The sequence below is a fragment of the Arvicola amphibius genome, chromosome 14 (assembly GCF_903992535.2).
Source record: "Arvicola amphibius chromosome 14, mArvAmp1.2, whole genome shotgun sequence".
NCBI lineage: Eukaryota > Metazoa > Chordata > Mammalia > Rodentia > Cricetidae > Arvicola > Arvicola amphibius.
Window position 1 is genome coordinate 26,276,734 of NC_052060.1, and position 17,720 is coordinate 26,294,453.

At 38.8% G+C, this 17,720-nt stretch overlaps 1 protein-coding gene across 2 annotated transcripts in view; it reads right to left on the reverse strand.

Annotated features, from left to right (window-relative positions):
- Positions 1 to 6,919: 6,919 nt before the first annotated feature.
- Positions 6,920 to 17,720, reverse strand: part of Agl (amylo-alpha-1, 6-glucosidase, 4-alpha-glucanotransferase) — a 56,204-nt gene continuing 45,403 nt past the window's right edge. For both annotated transcript variants that reach the window (XM_038310961.1, XM_038310962.1), the window contains exons 29-34: positions 17,569 to 17,681; positions 16,679 to 16,890; positions 14,140 to 14,237; positions 10,410 to 10,497; positions 10,171 to 10,304; positions 6,920 to 8,697 (exon numbers count right to left, since the gene is read on the reverse strand). In XM_038310961.1, coding sequence (XP_038166889.1) covers positions 8,580 to 8,697; positions 10,171 to 10,304; positions 10,410 to 10,497; positions 14,140 to 14,237; positions 16,679 to 16,890; positions 17,569 to 17,681 — 763 coding nt within the window. In that variant the 3' untranslated portion in view covers positions 6,920 to 8,579. The remainder of the gene's footprint in view (positions 8,698 to 10,170; positions 10,305 to 10,409; positions 10,498 to 14,139; positions 14,238 to 16,678; positions 16,891 to 17,568; positions 17,682 to 17,720) is intronic.

The following is a 17,720-nucleotide window of genomic DNA, read 5'->3' on the forward strand; positions in this document are numbered from 1 at the left end:
TATCCCAAAATTTTAGAGGAACCTTGGGTGACTGCCAGGAAGTCAAATGTCTGTCATTTCTATTGTTTTGGAAGTTGCTTGCTCTGCTCTTCCTGTTTACTCAGGTAATATTATATCCTTCTCAGATCTTTGATGGGGTTAAAAATTAGATAGTTATAGTTTTTCTTGTTCCCAAATTCAGAAATGAAACTCACAAAAGAAATGTAAAGTATATAAAGTTGAGAGATATAAAAGCTTAAGTTGTTTATCTAAGAAAATGTTTTGTGGTCTAAAAGATAGTTTTGGATTGGTAATACAAGTTAGGATAGAAAGTAAATTAGGTATAAAATTTTTGACTCACCAAAATAGGGTAGATAATAAAATATGTTCTCTGAATTTGTTAAATAAGATAGACTGACATTGTAAATGTAATTCTTACCTTATAATTGTTTTTATTATATATAGTTTTACTATGTTAGAATTAAAACTTTCCCTTTTTACTTAGACAAAAGGGGGAAATGTTGTGGGATATTTGTATACTGTAAAGATATATTGCTGTGATTGGTATAATAAAAAGCGGAATAGTCAATAGCTGGGCAGGAGAGATAGGTGGGACTTCTGGGCAGAGAGAGAATGCTGTGAAGAAGAAAAGTAGAGTAGCCAGCCAGATGTGGTGGAAACAGGATGGGTAATACAGAGAGATGAAGTAATGAGTTATGTGACAGAAGGTAGATTAAATGTATGAGTTAATTTAAGTTATAAGAACTAATTTGGAATAAACCTGAGCTGAGGCTCAGCTTTCATAATTAATAAGTCTCCCTGTTGCTATTTGTAAGCTGGTGGCTCAAAGAAAAATACTGTACATACATATGTGAGGTTGTAGATTGAATCTAGGTCCTATATACGCTAGGCAAGTACTCTAATATTGTGGTAAATCTCCAACATTGGATTTTTTAAAAATTAGAGTGCTGAAGAGATGGCCCAATGGTTAAGAGCACTGGCAGCTCTTCCAGAGGACCAGGGCCCAATTCCCAGAACCCACATGGCAGCTCAAACCTGTCTGTCTCTCTAGTTCCAGGGCTTTTGATATTCTAACACATACATATAGGCAAAATACTAATGAACATAAAAATAAAGTATGTATAAAAGATTAATTTAAATTTTTTTATTATAGAGTTGCATAAGTGATGTGGGATTCCCCCTCTGTATGGTGTGAATACCACTGGTTAATGAATAAAGAATCTGTCTTGGCCTCCAGTAGGGTAGAGTAGAGCTGGGTGAGGAAAGAAAACTGAATGCTGGGAGAAGGAAGGCGGAGTCAGAGAGAAGCCATGTAGCTCAGCCAGAGACAGATGCTGGAACTTTACCCGGTAAGCCACAGCCTTGTGGCAATACACAGATTAATGGAGATGGGTTAATTTAAGATATGAGTTAGCTAGAAATATACTTAAGGTATTGGCCAAATAATATTGCAAATAATATGGTTTCTGTGTGATTATTTCGGAGCTGATCAGCTGGGAACAACAAGGGGCTTCCTACTACACATAAGGACTGTTAGGATTCCAGCATTATACTGACCCTGGCCCCCATCAGCTGGCAGCCTACTGGCATTCAGGCAAATACCTAGTCAGCCAGGTGCCCTCTGACACTACATCATGTATTGCATGGCTGCATATGGCTCTGCTCAAGCTCCCCCACTTTTTTTTTTTTTTTGGTTTTTCCTGACAGTTTCTCTGTATCTTTGGAGCCTGTTCTGGAACTCCTGTGTAGACCAGGCTGTCTTTGAACTCACAAAGATCTGCCTGCCTCTGCATCCCGAGTGCTGGGATTAAGGGCTTGCACCACCACCACCCAGCTAAACTTTTCCTTTTAAGTAAGCTTACACCTGCCTGTTGGGCCCTTTACTTTCTCCTCCTTGTCAAATCAGTCAAACTTCCACGTGGGTTTGTTGAGCTCTGTGATTCATTGCTCTGCAGCCAAACTTGAATGACATTTTCATACAAGTATTTAATGTACTTTGAGCATTTCCCCCTATACCCAGTTTTCCCTTTCCCATTAATTCCCTGTAATTCCCAGACTGTTTCATTTCTATTTTCATACCATCACTAGATATAAAATATCTTAAGATTTGTTCTTAAATTTTGAGATAGAGTATCTCTAAGTTGCTTAAGCTGGTTTTGAACTTGCCATGTGACTCAGGCAGCCCTTGGACCTTGAACCCTTTAATGTGATAAAGAGAGGTTATACACTTGGGTCTGCTAATGAATGTTGCCATTTTTGTGACTTTGGGGCACATATTACTGTAGAAGTTATGATATATATATATATACACACACATATATATATATATATATATATATATATATACTGTGTTAGTTTGCTAAAGACACTTTGTATTATTGTATTATTTGTATTATTGTATTATAGTCACAGTATATACTCCCTCATTGTCTCTGGATACAAATCACAATATATCTGAGTAAGACCCTTGTAAGAAAAACATGGTAGAAAGGAACATTTTTAAGCAAGATATACAAGAGAGTAATCCTGAGCTAAAGTAAAACGTACCTTTGTTTCATAATGAAGAGGAAGATGTAGGAAAAGCTCTGTGCGGACTTAGACAGCTGCAGAAGATTCATAGGAAAGGAATTTCTTTTTAATGTTGACTCTAGTTTGATGGTTTTATTCATAATGTCAGGAGTTTTGACATCCACTCTTATACCGATCCAAAACTAGGATTGATTTTTCTATTTGTTTAAAGTACAAAACCTTGTTTTGGCCAGGTGTGGTGGTGGACACCTTTAATCCTAGCACTAGGATTGAACCTAGAGGTGGGTCTCTATGAGTTTGAGGCCAGCCTGGTCTACGTAAGGAGTTCCAGACCAAGCTGGACTACATAGTGAGAGGGTGTCTAAAAAGAATAGTAAATACATAAATCATTTTAAAATCTCTTTAGAGTCTTTGCCTGCATTAAGAAGAGGTTGCAGGAAATGTTTATGGCCTGAATAATCTCTCTGCAGGACAAAGTTCCTGTGTATAGAGCTTCCTGGACTAATGTTGACTTTATCATGCCCTTGATTATTTAAAGAGAAAACGCCTTCCCACTCTGGAAAGAACAAAGGTTCTTTACAGTCATGCTGCCCTCTGTGTACTTTCTAAATCTTTTATTGTCATTTGGTTGAATAGGGAGCCAAGTATTTTTTTTCCTAGTAGCCCATTGCTGACTTATTCATGTGTTCAGGCTGCCTGGGTGGCTTCTGACATCCGGCTCTCCTTCCCAACAGCAAATCTTGTATCACATAAAGTTGGCAATTAAAACTGAGTTTTCAGAAGGCATCTGAAAATCCAAAAGACATTCTTTCTTATTAAAAAATAGTTACTAAAACCATTAGGTTTATTCAATATGCTACTATTGGCTGCATTCATGTCAAGTCAGAAAAGGGACTTGATTTAGGCTATTACAATGCTACTAATATAAAAAATTCAGACACGTTATGCTCTACAAGTTACTAGAGATTTGTTAATATCTTGTCCATCCCTGAAATATTTCTACGTTTCAGAATCCCAGTGTCACCATTGCTTGATACAAAAACAAAATGGGGGAGGGGTGATAGCAGAGAAATATCTCAGCAGTTAAGAGCACTTACTACTCTTGCAAAAACCATGGGATTTGGCCTTTAGCTTCCACACTGAATGGCTTACAACTACCCGTAACTCTAACTCTAGGGGGACTCAATACTCTCTTCTGGCCTCTTTGTCAACTATATACATGTGTGTGGCACAAATAAACTCATGTGGGTGCACATACATATAAATGAAAAAAATTTAAGAAAACAAAACAGTGATATGGGCCAAAATTTCGGTATCCTTCCTTTAGTTCTGAGAACCAAATCAGGGTTCCACATGCTAGGTAAGTACTTTACCACTGAGATCTGTCTGTCTGTCTACTCATCCACCTACTTATCCATCCATTCACCTATCAGTCAGTTTAAGGGGCCTGATTTTGTATTAAGAACACGCTCTGCTAGGAGCTACATTCCAACCCCAGTAATTTTATTAAATTGGCCTCAACTTTCTTTAATTTAAATCAATCAAACGCTTACCTGATATTTAAGTTAGCTTCCTTCCTTTCGTTTCTCCTCCTCCGGCTCAGTATCTCTGCACCCATAAAACAGCAACTCACTGTTCAATTGTAGGTAAAATAAGCTACCGTATAATATCCCCTCCAGTGATTAGCAAATATCCAGGAGGAGAGGACAGAAATTATTCAGGAGTCAGAGAAAGGGGTGGAGTGTTGCAGCAGGCTGTCATTTAGCTTTTCTACATGACAGACCTCAGCAAAACAATCTTCCTACAGTCACACAGTGTTTACTAAGACCAGAAGAATCCTAATAAGGGCAAGGACAGAGAACACATACACTACTTTTATGGTATCTAGTTTTGTTTGTGTATTTTTATTGTTTGTTTTATTTTTTGAGATAGGGTTCCTTTGTATAGCTCTGGCTGTCATGAAACTCACTCTGTAAACCAGGCTGGCCTCGAACTCAGAGATCGCATGCCTCTGCCTCCCAAGTACTGGGACTAAAGATGTGTGCCACCACCACCTGACCTGCGTGTGGTTTATACTGAGCCCATAGCCATGTTTGTTTTGACACTAGGTGGTACACTGAGTCCAAATTTATATTAATTCTGTACTATATATAGAATCTAAAATAGGACCCATATGGGTGAGATTTTAGTGAATTCAAATGAATGCAACCTTCTGTTCTTTATCCACGACTCCATAAGTATCCCATAACCAACTAATTTCCTCAGCAATCTGGACCTGTACGAGTCATCCTTGATCTGCTGGCTCTATCATGGATGTTTCTCTGGGAAAGCCACACATCAGATCCTGCTTCATGTATCTCCCTGGCCAGCTGGAAGCAGCCATATTGTTTGGTTTGGTTTCTCCCGTCTTCTCATAGCACATACAATGATATGATAGGGCAGAAGGGCAGTGAAGAACCAAAGCTGGCTAGCTGGGTTAACTTGTTCTGGGACAATCCATTATTTGGACTTCACTATGTTGTTGTTGAGAATGACCACAAATTCCTGGGCTTACGTGGTCCACATGCTTTAGACTCCCAAGTAGCTGGGACTATAGGAGAGTTTCTCTACACTTAACTGAACAAAGTATTTTGAACTCAGAATAACTTTAAGATTTTCTAAAAGTTTCCCTGGAAAATCTTAAAGAACTTGTTTGCTCGCCTCATCATTATGTTATTTAGGTTCATTTGATAAGCTTCACAGGAAAGATTGCAAATGAATGATGTTTACCATTCTTTATACCATTATTTATGGGTGTATGTTATTTATAGAAATGTGACAAAGAGTGTAAAAAGTTCCCAAAAATCTGACATCCGAGTCTAACACCAGGTAACAGACATAAGTGGGTCCCCTTATCAATCTATTATGATGGACTCTCGTCAGATTTTTACCCATCATCGTTTTAATTCTTTGGTCACCAGCACACAGTGAATTTGTTTTACAATTTTTGTCCCCCAAACTCCTGCAAGTACCTATAACCCCAAGGGCTTCCTTTGCAAGCGATTCCTAGAAAAGTTTCTGGAAAGGACAGGCTCCACAGACTCTAAGAACCAGACCTTTGAGCTACCTAAGAATTTCCAAAATTCCAGTGGAGGTAAGTGATGTGAGATTCCCCTCTGTATGCTATGAATACCATTGGTTAATAAAGAATCTGCTTTGGGCCCAATGGAGCACAGAATAGGGCAAGGTGGAAACTCCAAGCAGATAGAGGAGGAAAGAAGGCAGAGTCAGGGAGACACCATGTAGTTGCTGCAGAAGACACACCCCCGGAACCTTGCCGGTAAACCACGACCTTGTGGTAAAAGATAAAATAATAGAAATGGGTTAATTTAAGATGTAAGAGCTAGCTAGGAATATGCTTAGAGTCATTGGCCAAACAGAATTGCAAATAATATAGTTTCTGTGTGATTATTTCAGGTCTGGGCAGCCAGGAAACAACAAGCAGTAACCACCTACAGGTAAGAATTGAGTCAGAACCATTAAGCCAGGAGCAAGCAGAGCAAGAACTCAAGAATCCGTGAAGTAAGGAAAAGGATGATGGTGCCTACGCTTTTTGGTTTGCGGTATCACTATCCTCGTTTCTAGAAGCAAACTTGCTGATTTACTGAGACACTAAACTTGCAAGGGATAGATGGGATCACATGAGACCTGATTAAAGAAAATGTAAAAGCTTTGTAAGTTAGAGACCCATCCCACCCAAAATAACGAAAAAAAATATAGTAGAAAAAAACATTAACTCTAACGGCAACGTGCCATTATTCCCTTATCATCCAGGACTGACAGAAACAAAAATAATGGCAAAAACCAACGACGCCGACTCTGAATTTGCTAAACTGGTGCACAGAGGGTTTTAGTAGGTAAATGCAGCAAGGTTGACTGATCTATTTAGGATGAATTGGGAATTATAGATTCTTAGGTTAGCATTTTAATTTAAAAATAAAGATACACAATCTGTAGTTTAGAAAAATGAAGCAACACTAAACAAGGCAAAGCCAGGATGGGGCAGCTTTGGTTACTAGATACTATTCTATGTGTTTATATTGCTATATAGCTGAAAGTGGAAAATGCCTTTGGATTTTTCAGAAAGGAAGCGTTCATGTCACATCCATTAGCTACTATGTTGGTAGAATGTAGATAAACTCACTGTATCCAGATCTATGAAAGGAGCATAGCTGCTAACAGACTCACAGATACGCTGAAAGTTTACGTCACTCCTAATCTCGACATGGCTACGCTAATAAATCTCCAAACGCTCCAACTATCCCCCCCCCCCCTGTTCCTCTCACATCCTGGGTATCACTCACTGCCAACGGGGAGAAGTAATTGCTAAATGATGGAGGAGCAAAGAGAGTCCTTTATAAAAGACTTTTATTCTGTCACACAGACATATAAACACTTGCTCACAGACAGAGCATTTAAGACACAGTAGTAATGATTACCGCAGGTGACAACACTCATCAGAATGACAGGCTTCACGTCTCCTCAGTCATCTCTGAAGACTCACTAAGAATGTCACAGCGTACTGGTTAAACTGAGAAGCTTACTTTTCATTGAGGAGAGTAAGATTGATTTGGATTAAGTGAGAACCCAAGGCACAGACTGTTTGTGAAATGTCAGATAAAAACAACACTTTGCAGCATCCCGCAGGGATGAAGCGCAGGACCTTCTACAATTACCCTTCTATAGTGTAAAAGCAGCTTTTGAATTCCTGTGGCTGGGATAACGCGGAAGACACCTTCAGGGACTTTCAAATGGACCATGCCAAACACAGTGCTGTTCTTTCACTAATAACCCTCAATAGGAGCACTGCACCCTAAACCTTTCCTGAGGTGGGTCTTGACCCTATTGTAGATAACCTAATATGGCTGTATTTTAAATCCTTCCTCTTTTTCCTCTCCCTCCCCGCCCTCCCTCTTCCCTGATGGTTTTGAGGATAGATCTCAGGGCTTTAACACATGCTAGGCAGGCACTCTGCCACTAAGCTTTATCTCTAGGCAATTTTCCCCTGTAAAATTTTCATAAATATGCCCAGTAATTTCCATTTTGAAAATGTAAACTATCTCATGATGGGAAATTGGAACCAGTTATGACTATAATTTTACAGAACTGTTTATGTCCTAATGCTCTTTCATATAACCAATTAATCTTTAGTTAATTTAATACAAATAGGTTATGTTAACCATAGTTAACTTTAATTTATTATGTTAAAAACATAACTTATCAATAAAAAATAAAGCACATTTTGAAGCTCTGTGCTCTATTTATGAACACATACTGTAGGTGAAAACTATCATTCCACATTCATAAAGCATTTACTAATGTGCACTGATTACATTATGCAAGCATTAAGAATGCTGTAACGAATGCCAGGCCATTAGTGAAGCGCCGTCTATGGAGTGTGCCAATACACAGCAGGACTGGAGAGCCCCTCTCCATGTGTGCACTTCCACACTTGCACAAACTGCAGACGGTGCTCTTCTCTTTTCCTCGTCCACTCTGAAGCACACTTTCTGAATGCAACAGCAGCCACCCTCTGTGGGAAATGATCATTTTTTCTTTGATTCAAATAAAAAGAATGTAAAAAAATATATCGCCTGGGGATGTAGCTCAGTTGGCAGAGTACTTATTTAATATAGCATAAGGCCGTAGGTGTTGTCTCCAGTGCTGCACACACTAGGGGTGGTGGCATACATGCTACTCTTTAAGAAAAAGGTCAAAAAAAGAAAAAGATAAACCACTAAGTTTTTTTGTTTGTTTTGGTTTTTGGTTTTTCAAGACAGGGTTTTTCTGTGTAGCCCTAGCTATCCTGGAACTAGCTGTATAGACCAGGCTGGCCTGGAACTCACAGAGATCCATCTGCCTCTGCCTCCCAAGTGCTGGGATTAAAGGCATGCGCCACCACTGTCTGGCTATGAATGAGATTTCTAAAATGAGTGGAGCTGACGTTTCATTATAACCTTGCATTCAATGATGTCAAGTGTTCACACACTTAGTAAGTATCCATGAGACACCTATAGATCATAGATGGTTTCAAGAACAGCAGCCATTGACCACGCTTGTGTCTCACAACTGAAAGGACAGTACTGGCCATTCTCATTGGTGAGTTCCGGAAGTCCTTTCCATGGGGATCTGAAAAAGAAAAAGAAAGAAAAGCATTTTATAAGACATAATTTAGTGCATATGAGCAAAGTAGGCAAGTCCTGATGATTTTTGCTTTTTACTATAAAAGCAATCATTTTGTCATTTGTTGCAAAATAAAACAATATTCTAAAGGTATATAGACAAAGAATTTAGATTAAAAATTATCCTTTGGTATATTCTATTTTGTGATTTAATACTAGCAAATACAAATGACTATTTCATCGTTGCTATTTGTTTTTGTTTGTTTGTTTGAGCTAGGGTCTTGCTGTGTGACCCTCGTTGGCTGGGAACTTGTTATGTAGCTGAGGCTGACCCTGAAATTGCAGTAATGCTCCTCTCTGCCTTCCAAGTGCTGGAAACGAAGATGTGTTTCACTAGCCCAGCTGCATGATTAAAATTTTAAAAAACTACCATTCCAAAAAATCTATAAATATATATGTAATATCCTCTCAAGCCTAATCTTAACCTTGTTTGTTCTTTGAGATACAGTCTTATGTAGCTCATGTGGCTCTGAACTCACACTCTCACTGTTTTGTTTTGCCATGTGCTGAGATAACAGGCTGATGCCTCCAAGCTGGCAATAATTTCAGTCGTTCAGAGTAAGTTCATGACTCACACTGTAAATATATAAGTGTATTATGTGTGAATTTGTTAGTACTAGAAAACTAAAAGAAGTAATACAGAGACAGCAAGAGTTATAATTAGGAAAATGCCAATTAGTTCCTTATTCTACAGAATAACAAGCCAACTGATTACATATTTACCTCTCATACTTAGTACTTTATGTATAGTATCTCAACACTGACAGCAACCCCACAAGATAAATCCTATACCTATCCCTACATGTACAGAGAGAAGAGGGATGGACAGACGTGACGTGACTAGTGACAGATCCCAGCAGCACTACACGGACTGTTAGTGCATCTCATGATGCTCACGTGAGAGGCAGTGTAGGCCACTCACACATTTAGTCTAAGCACGCAGAAGGAGACACATTTCTGTCTAGACGTAGAGAAATGCAGGTAGACTTTGGCTAAGTGTATGCCATCTCAGAAAAATACACAGCACCGACACTGCTTAATTCCCTAACCATCAGGAGAAAGAGTATAACAAATACCACTTGAAATAACAGTCAAGACACCAACTGATATTTTAAGGATAATGAAAACTATGACTTGATAAATGAATCATTTCAAAAGGTCCAACTTGGATACTTCAAGTATTTTATGTATCCTAATCACATCCAAATTATCAGTTATCTTGAAAATTAAAGACTATTTCACAAGTACAGACCATAAAACATAATATCCTCAAATTAAAACCAAAATAGTTAAGGGAGGTAAAAATTACAGGGTTGAATTAAGGTGCAGATGCACACAGCGTGCAGAAGTGAATTCTGAGAAAGCCTTGTTTACCTGATATCTGATACACTGACTGGACATTAGTCATACAATAACTTACCTCTCAAGATGAACATAATGTCTGGAAAGGACATTTTTAACCAAAACTACAGTCTTCGCAGCAGTCTCTGGGCCCATCAGTTTGGAAAAATACAACTTTGCACGAAGAAAATACCCAATAGGCCATAGCCACTCCTGAAATACGATTTAAAAAGAAAGGAAAAAAAGAACTGTGATATCTAAATTTATTTCAAGACCAATTTAAATTGAAAACTCTGAAAAGAGAAACAAAATTCTTACAGGTCCTTGGTGGTAATTGAAACCTTTAGCAAGATTGTAGTTGTCGTTGTCTAAGGCATTATCATAAACTCCACAGTAAACCATATCACTGCAAAACGATTGGAGGAGTTTGAGGTCAGTAAAAGATCAGGCATCATATAGAGGAGCATCAGAATTTCAACAGTAAAGGCAAGAAAAATAATCATTTTCTCTCCCAATCTCTAGAGTGAGCTTGTTCAGCATTAGTACATTACTTAACACAGAATTAGTATATATGAGCACAGAGGACTTTATAATGTGCTCAGGAAAGATTAACAGAGAAGCCAAGTGTCCTTAAGCTTTCTTTCATATTAGAGCCCAGATATTAACTTATTTACAGTTGAAGGTCATGATACTAGAGAAGGGAGTATACAAAGGGGGAAAAGGAAAGAAAAAGGAAGATAACAGCATATATGTGACGTTGGAGCAGAGGGAGGGGCTATAAGGTGGGAGGAAGAACAGGTGGCCAGGAAATGGGAGAGGGGTGTCACAGAAATACGTATGAAAATGTCATAGTCACAGCTATTACTTTGTATGCTAATTTTAGAAAATTAATAAAAAACATTGAAGCATCTTGTCTTCAAGGAGCTAGTCTATAGTTAAACCACTTCACTAGGCTTTTAATATGTGTAACACTGGGCGGTGGTGGCACATTAACTTTAATCCCAGCACGTGGATGCAGAAGCAGGTGATCTCTCTGAGTTCAAGGCCAGTCTGGTCTACAGAGCAAGTTCCAGGACATCCAGGACTGTTACACAGAGAAACACTGTCTCAAAACCACACCCTCCAAAAGTGTATAACAATTAAAATACCCATACAGTTATTTGATCAGTAAAACATCATTAAAGATAAGGTTTCACTGACTATAGAGCAGAAAGCCATTTATTTATTTATGTAAATTATTTATCTTGTGGTGCCTATTGATCAAACCTAAGGTCTTATCTATGCTATGCAAACATCCCACCACTTAGCTACATCTTTAGTCCATGTAAGGTTACAGTTTAGCCAGGCGGTGGTGGCGCATACCTTTAATCCCAGCACTTGGGAGACAGAGGCAGGCAGATCTCTGTGAGCTCGAGACCAGCCTGGTCTACAAGAACTAGTTTCAGGACAGGCTCCAAAGCTGCAAGAGAAACCCTGTCTTGAAAAACCAAAAAAAAAAAAAAAAAAAAAAAAAAAAAAAGTAAACTCCTCTATGAAGCTATTTCAAAACTTAAATTAGCATACTGTCAGGTTATAAATAACAATGAACAGTGTTACAAACATTGCCAACAGATGAGCTATGCATATAAAAATTTAATTAAATTATAATTTTAAAATCCTGTTTAGTGATACAAAATGACCACATGTGCTTTAAACATAACTTTTAGTTCTGATCAGCATGTTTTCTGTTGGCTTTTTTCAGGAACAGGAGTTTGAAACAGGGTCTTACTGTGTGGTCCTGGCTGACCTGGAACTTTCTCAATAGACCAGGCTAGCTTTGAACTCACAGAGATCTTCCTGTATATGTACCTGACAAGTTTTTAATCTGCTCTGAATATGTAAGCATGAAGAATATGGCAAGTATTAGCATATAAAATGTTGCATATATCAGAATGAAATGAAGCCAAGCATGGTGGTATGTATCTAATTCTGGAACTTGGGAGGTTGAGACAAGAGAGTCAGTAATTCAAGGTTGGCTTCAGCTGTGTATAATTCAAAAGAGCCTGGCGTGGTGGCACACACCTTTAATTCCAGTACTTTTGGGAGGTAGAGCAAGTAGAGCTTTTGAGTTCAAGGCCAGGCTGGTCTGCAAAGTGAGTTCTAGAACAGCCAAGGCTGTTACACAGAGAAACCCTAGCTCGTAAAACAGAAAAAACAAACAAACAAAATCAAAAATAAAAGACAAGACCAAAAAAATGAAATCAGTATATAGAAAGGTGAGTGCAATGGCACACCCCTTTAATCTAGCACTTGGTATGCAGAGGCAGGCAGATCTCTGCATTCCAGGTCAGCCTAGACCACATAGTGGAAATCAGTATATAGTAAAGTAGAAAACCAGGATCAGCTGTTGAGCGCCCTGGCGCGCGTGCGTGCGTGCGTGCGTGCGTGCGTGCGTGTGTGTGTGTGTGTGTGTGTGTGTGTGTGTGTGTGCATGCGCACAAGACCCAACAAAACACCAAACCCCCAAAACTGAGAAAGGCCATTAGAAATTTAATTTATAAAAGTAAAGACATTTGCATGTGCAAATTGTAAAATAAAAACAAAGTTATTTACTAATTTAAGTTAAAAGAATGATGTAATTATACAGAACGATTGCCGATAAAGAACACAATTAAGCTCTCTCCTACCATCACTGCAAATGAACAGATAATGCACGGTATCTGAAACAGCACAGACAGTTCCAGTTCAGCAGGATGAAGAACTGCCAGCAGAGAAACACAGAGACTGTCTCTGAGGGCCTGGAGAGACAGCCCAGCAGTTAAGAGTGCTTGTTGCTCTTGCAGAAGACCCAGGTTCAACGCCAGCATTCACATGGTGGTCACAACTATCTGTAACTCCAGTTCCAGGGGATTCCATACCAGACATGAATGTGGCACATAGGCACACAGACATATGTAAAGGCAAAACACTCATACACATTGAAAAAAAAAAGACGGCCTTTAGTTGTGAGGCGTGGTGCTGGGACATAACCCAGGGTCTTGCTGGGGCAAGCACGTGCTCTGCCCTGCCCGGGACAGGCTCTCCTGCAGCCAGGCTGGCCTCAACTAGTCAGACAGTAGATGATCATGAACTCTAATGCTCCCGCTTCAGCTCTCTAGCTGCCGGGTACAGGCATGTGCCGTCATGCTGGCTATTTATAAAATTATTTATTTTTGTCATCTTGGAATTGAACTTGTGGAACTTTTTAGTGAGAGTGGGTGCTGGGGACTGAATCCAGGCCCCTCCTACACGCTAGGTTAATGTCTGCCAGTGACCTACATCCCTATGAAGTTGGTTTTTTGGTATTTTTTTCTTTGTTTCTTCTTTCTAGACAGACTTGTTTTTGTTCCCTTTTAGACAAACTTAGGTAGCTGGAGCTCATGTGCCAAACTGGCCGGGAATAATCAGCAATCTTCCTGCTAAAGCCTCCAAGCGCTGGTGTCACGGTACTGAGCTTCCATCCTCAGGTTTGAGTCTGTTGTTTAGTTTCTGAGACAGGGCCTGGCTAGCGGTCCAGACTGACTTTGAACTTGTGATCACCCAGCTTCAGATTTCCCAGTGCTAGGACTCAGATGTGAGGCACCAAGTCTGAGTCTTTCGCACAAATTCTCCTAGATTTGTGACTATATGGGTACAAATCGTACAGAAATGAGTAGAAATGACCTGAGTAATAGAGAAGATGGGAACGCTGCTTGGGTTGTGGACAAAGGGATTTAAAGTGACTTCTTTGTCTTTCTACACTGTTGGTACTTTTCAACATTCACAATAATCATGTATTACTTTTATAGTCAGAAAATAAATGAAAACTATTCATGACATTACTTTTTTAAAACTTTTAAGTTAATTAGTGAATATAGGAGAAACCATAGGCACATTTAACACCCCCACACAATAAAGTGGCAAATATTTTCAGACGTTTGAATGCAATTTTTGAGAAGTTATTTGTAAACAAGTACAGAATGGCTAATGCTAATCTATGTGGATTAAAGACAATATCAACAACTTTCTTAATACTTATGTTCCAACTTACTCTGGATCTAAAGTTTTCATGCCAAGGGGACCAAGCAATTTTTTTTCTGCAATTTCCAAAGCTTTCCAAGCTTTTTCAGGAGTAAACAGTTCAGGGGCCTAATAAAGAAGGTAATTTATGGTTACAAACAAGTTAACTTGATAAAGAAACAGTTGCATTTTTAACAATATTTACAAATGTTTGGTCTGGCCTTAGACTTTACCATTTTATCAATGATAGATGATAGCAGTACTGTTACTTTGTCAGTTTACAATTCCCCATCTGTTAATAATTGCATATTTTAGCAATATTTTAGCAGTAAAGTAATATCATTGACAAACTGAACCAAAACAAATTAAGACATAATTAATCATTGCAGTCCATCACTTATGAATGCAATAAACATGAAAGTCCAATTACAGGTCACAGGATGCAGAAAGATAAAGAAGATATTCTCTAATCAAGAAGTTAGTACTGCCGGGCAGTGGTGGTGCACGCCTTTAATCCCAGCACTGGGGAGGCAGAGGCAGGCGGATCTCTGTGAGTTCGAGACCAGCCTGGTCTACAAGAGCTAGTTCCAGGACAGGCTCCAAAGCCACAGAGAAACCCTGTCTCGAAAAAAAAAAAAAAAAAAAAAAAAAAAAAAAAAAAAAAAGAAGTTAGTACTACATTAAAGAGGATAAATTATGTATAATGTATGTAGTATACATTTATTTTGTTTTTTATGTTTACCACATTTGTAAATTATGAAAATCATTATACAATTACAAATGTTAATTCTATTTTTGTGTTTATGCATATTAATTTCTGTGCAGATGCTAATAAAAGCCAGAGGAATAAAAAGAAAAGAAAAACAAGCATTTTAATATCACAGAAAAATGAGCTCTTACCTATATACATTAAGTATAAACTTTGAAAAGAAAGAAAAAAATTAAGGCTATGGTGTGGGTCAGAATTTGAGAGTGGATACCAAACAGATCTAACTTGATGAGGCTGAGCCCGAATTGCCTTTGTCAGCCTGAGAAGCTGGGAAAGCTCAGAGTGACCATTCCCTCGGGCACTGTAAGAAGGAGTAACCAGATCCAAGAGGTAACCATAGCTACATAAAGGCAGGGCTCACCTCGACCCATCACTTTATTTCTAGACTTGCAGAAGCACCCTGCAAGAGTACTTGAACTGCTGGGCAGTGGTGGTGCACGCCTTTAATTCCAGCACTCGGGAGGCAGAGGCAGGCGGATCTCTGTGAGTTCGAGGACAGCCTGGTCTACAGAGTGAGTTCTAGAACAATCAAGCTGTCACACAGAGAAACCTTGTCTCAAAAAACTGAGGAAAAAAAGAAGAAAAAGAAAAAACCTTAAACCTTTCCCCTCTCTTGGCCATAATGAATTCAGAACTTGTGCTCCAACAGTGTAAGTACTTTTCTGTGTTATGCGGTAGGGGAAAACATTTTGCATCCACTTTAATAGTGAAATGAATTGGAAAATGAACCAAACCAAAGCTACGTCTGTGCAAGCTTGCACTTCCATACCACTATACTTAGTACTATTCTGCTTAGCAATCTTTTTGACAAAGTCACACAGCTAGGGGGGCATGGATAAACACAAAGCTTTCCTAGTCTACTGATCTTAAGGGTTCATCTTTAGACTGAGATTTAACAACAAAACAGTCAATAATTCTTAGCTAGGTGGATGGAGAGATGGCTCAGTAGTTAAGAGCCCTTCCAAAGGACACAAGTTTGATGCCAGCACCCACATGGTAACTCAAAACAGTCTGTCATGCCAGGCTTGGGGGAATCTGATGCCCTCTTCTGTCCTCTGGGGGTACTGCATGTACATGGCGCACAGATACGCACGTGGGCAAAACACCCTCTACACAAAATAATAAAATAATTAAATTACTACAATAATTTATATTAACAATAATATATAATACCAAATACATAAATAAATAATCTTAAACATTCTTATCTAAATAGAACTAATTAGAGAAAAATGCAAAGGAGACCAAAAGTGAACATAAGCTACCCGTGGCACCAGCTCGTGTAGTACGAACGCCCACAGCCTTCAGGGGGAAAGGGTGAGGGCTGAGCTAACGGAAGCAGCCTAAGTCATTCAGTGTGTGGCACAGGTACCAAGTACTGTCGTATGCACAAACACCAGGAAACATTTTGTTTCTCATCACCCACTGTTTTCTATTTTTGACACAGAATGTTATAGATTAGAGATAATATGCCTACTTAATTCCCGAAACTATAAAATTATCCAGAAAGCAATAACTTTTCATGGTTAAGTGGAGCTGAAAACCAAACAGGAAAAAAAATCTCATAGTATAGGTATGATAACATTTTTTTTTTTTTTTTTTTTTTGTGGTTTTTCGAGACAGGGTTTCTCTGCAGCTTTTTTAGAGCCTGTCCTGGAACTAGCTCTTGTAGACCAGGCTGGCTTCGAACTCACAGAGATCCGCCTGCCTCTGCCTCCCGAGTGCTGGGATTAAAGGCGTGCGCCACCACCACCGGCCATATGATAACATTTTTGAAATTTGAAAGTAACACATTGCTTACCACGACCATTGCTATGGTAAAATTAGGCCTGAGTTGATAGTCACACCAAGGACTTGATGCTCCATAGCTATCCTTGTAGATGCCACGCTTGTGAACCAGATTCGGATGCTTCTCGTTAGGATCTGAAGGGTCTTCAGAAACATGGAACAGCTTTTCAAAGTTGTTCTGTATTTTTCTGTTCCACTCATCATATGAAACGGTTACAACTTTTCCTGAAAAGCAGTAAGACATGGCAATTGTAGACATTAAGAATATCCCGAGTACTATTGCTAAAACATATTTAGCTTACTTGTGAAACAAATTATCTATGTTTTGGAAAATGTGGCTACTTTGGATGAAAGTATGTTATAAGTTCAAAGGCCAGGTACCTCTCCTAAAAAGAATGTAAAGGGCTCAGGAATAACTTCATATTCATCACACGTTGAACATTTCACATACATTGAATTAAAAATACAACTAGCTTTACCTAATTCTTTTTACTTTTTAGAAAGTTTAAAGTTGTGTGGGTAGCTCAAACATTATTTCTATTTTATAGAAATTGTTCCAGAAAGAGATGTAATGATTTCCAGCTGTTCAGAGAATGTAACTTTCTTTCAAAGTTAGGGGAGAGAAAAGCGCAATGAGACCAACATGATGCTGCCTTCCTCTGTCAGTTCAGGGGTGCTGTGGAAATGGCGTTAGTAACCAACTTCATCATAATTTCCATATCGGTAAATTAATGACTTTTCTTGCTTCTTAAAATTTTGGGTCTTCAGTCCGATGGTGGAAACAAAGGTTAGAACCTTGTGTGGTCCTTCTAAAACAGGCCACCTTACCATGCCTGCTCACGCTGACTTCATGGAAACAAAGGTTACTTCCTTGTGTGCTACTTGTAAAACAGGCCACCTTACCATGCCTTCTCACGCTGACTTCATGGTAAGGGAAAATATTTTTCTTGGACAATTCCAGCAACCAACGAACAGCAGATTTGCACATGCCAACAATTTCCACAGCAGATCCGTCTCTAAAATTAAAAAGATTTATTCTCTATGTTGAACTTATT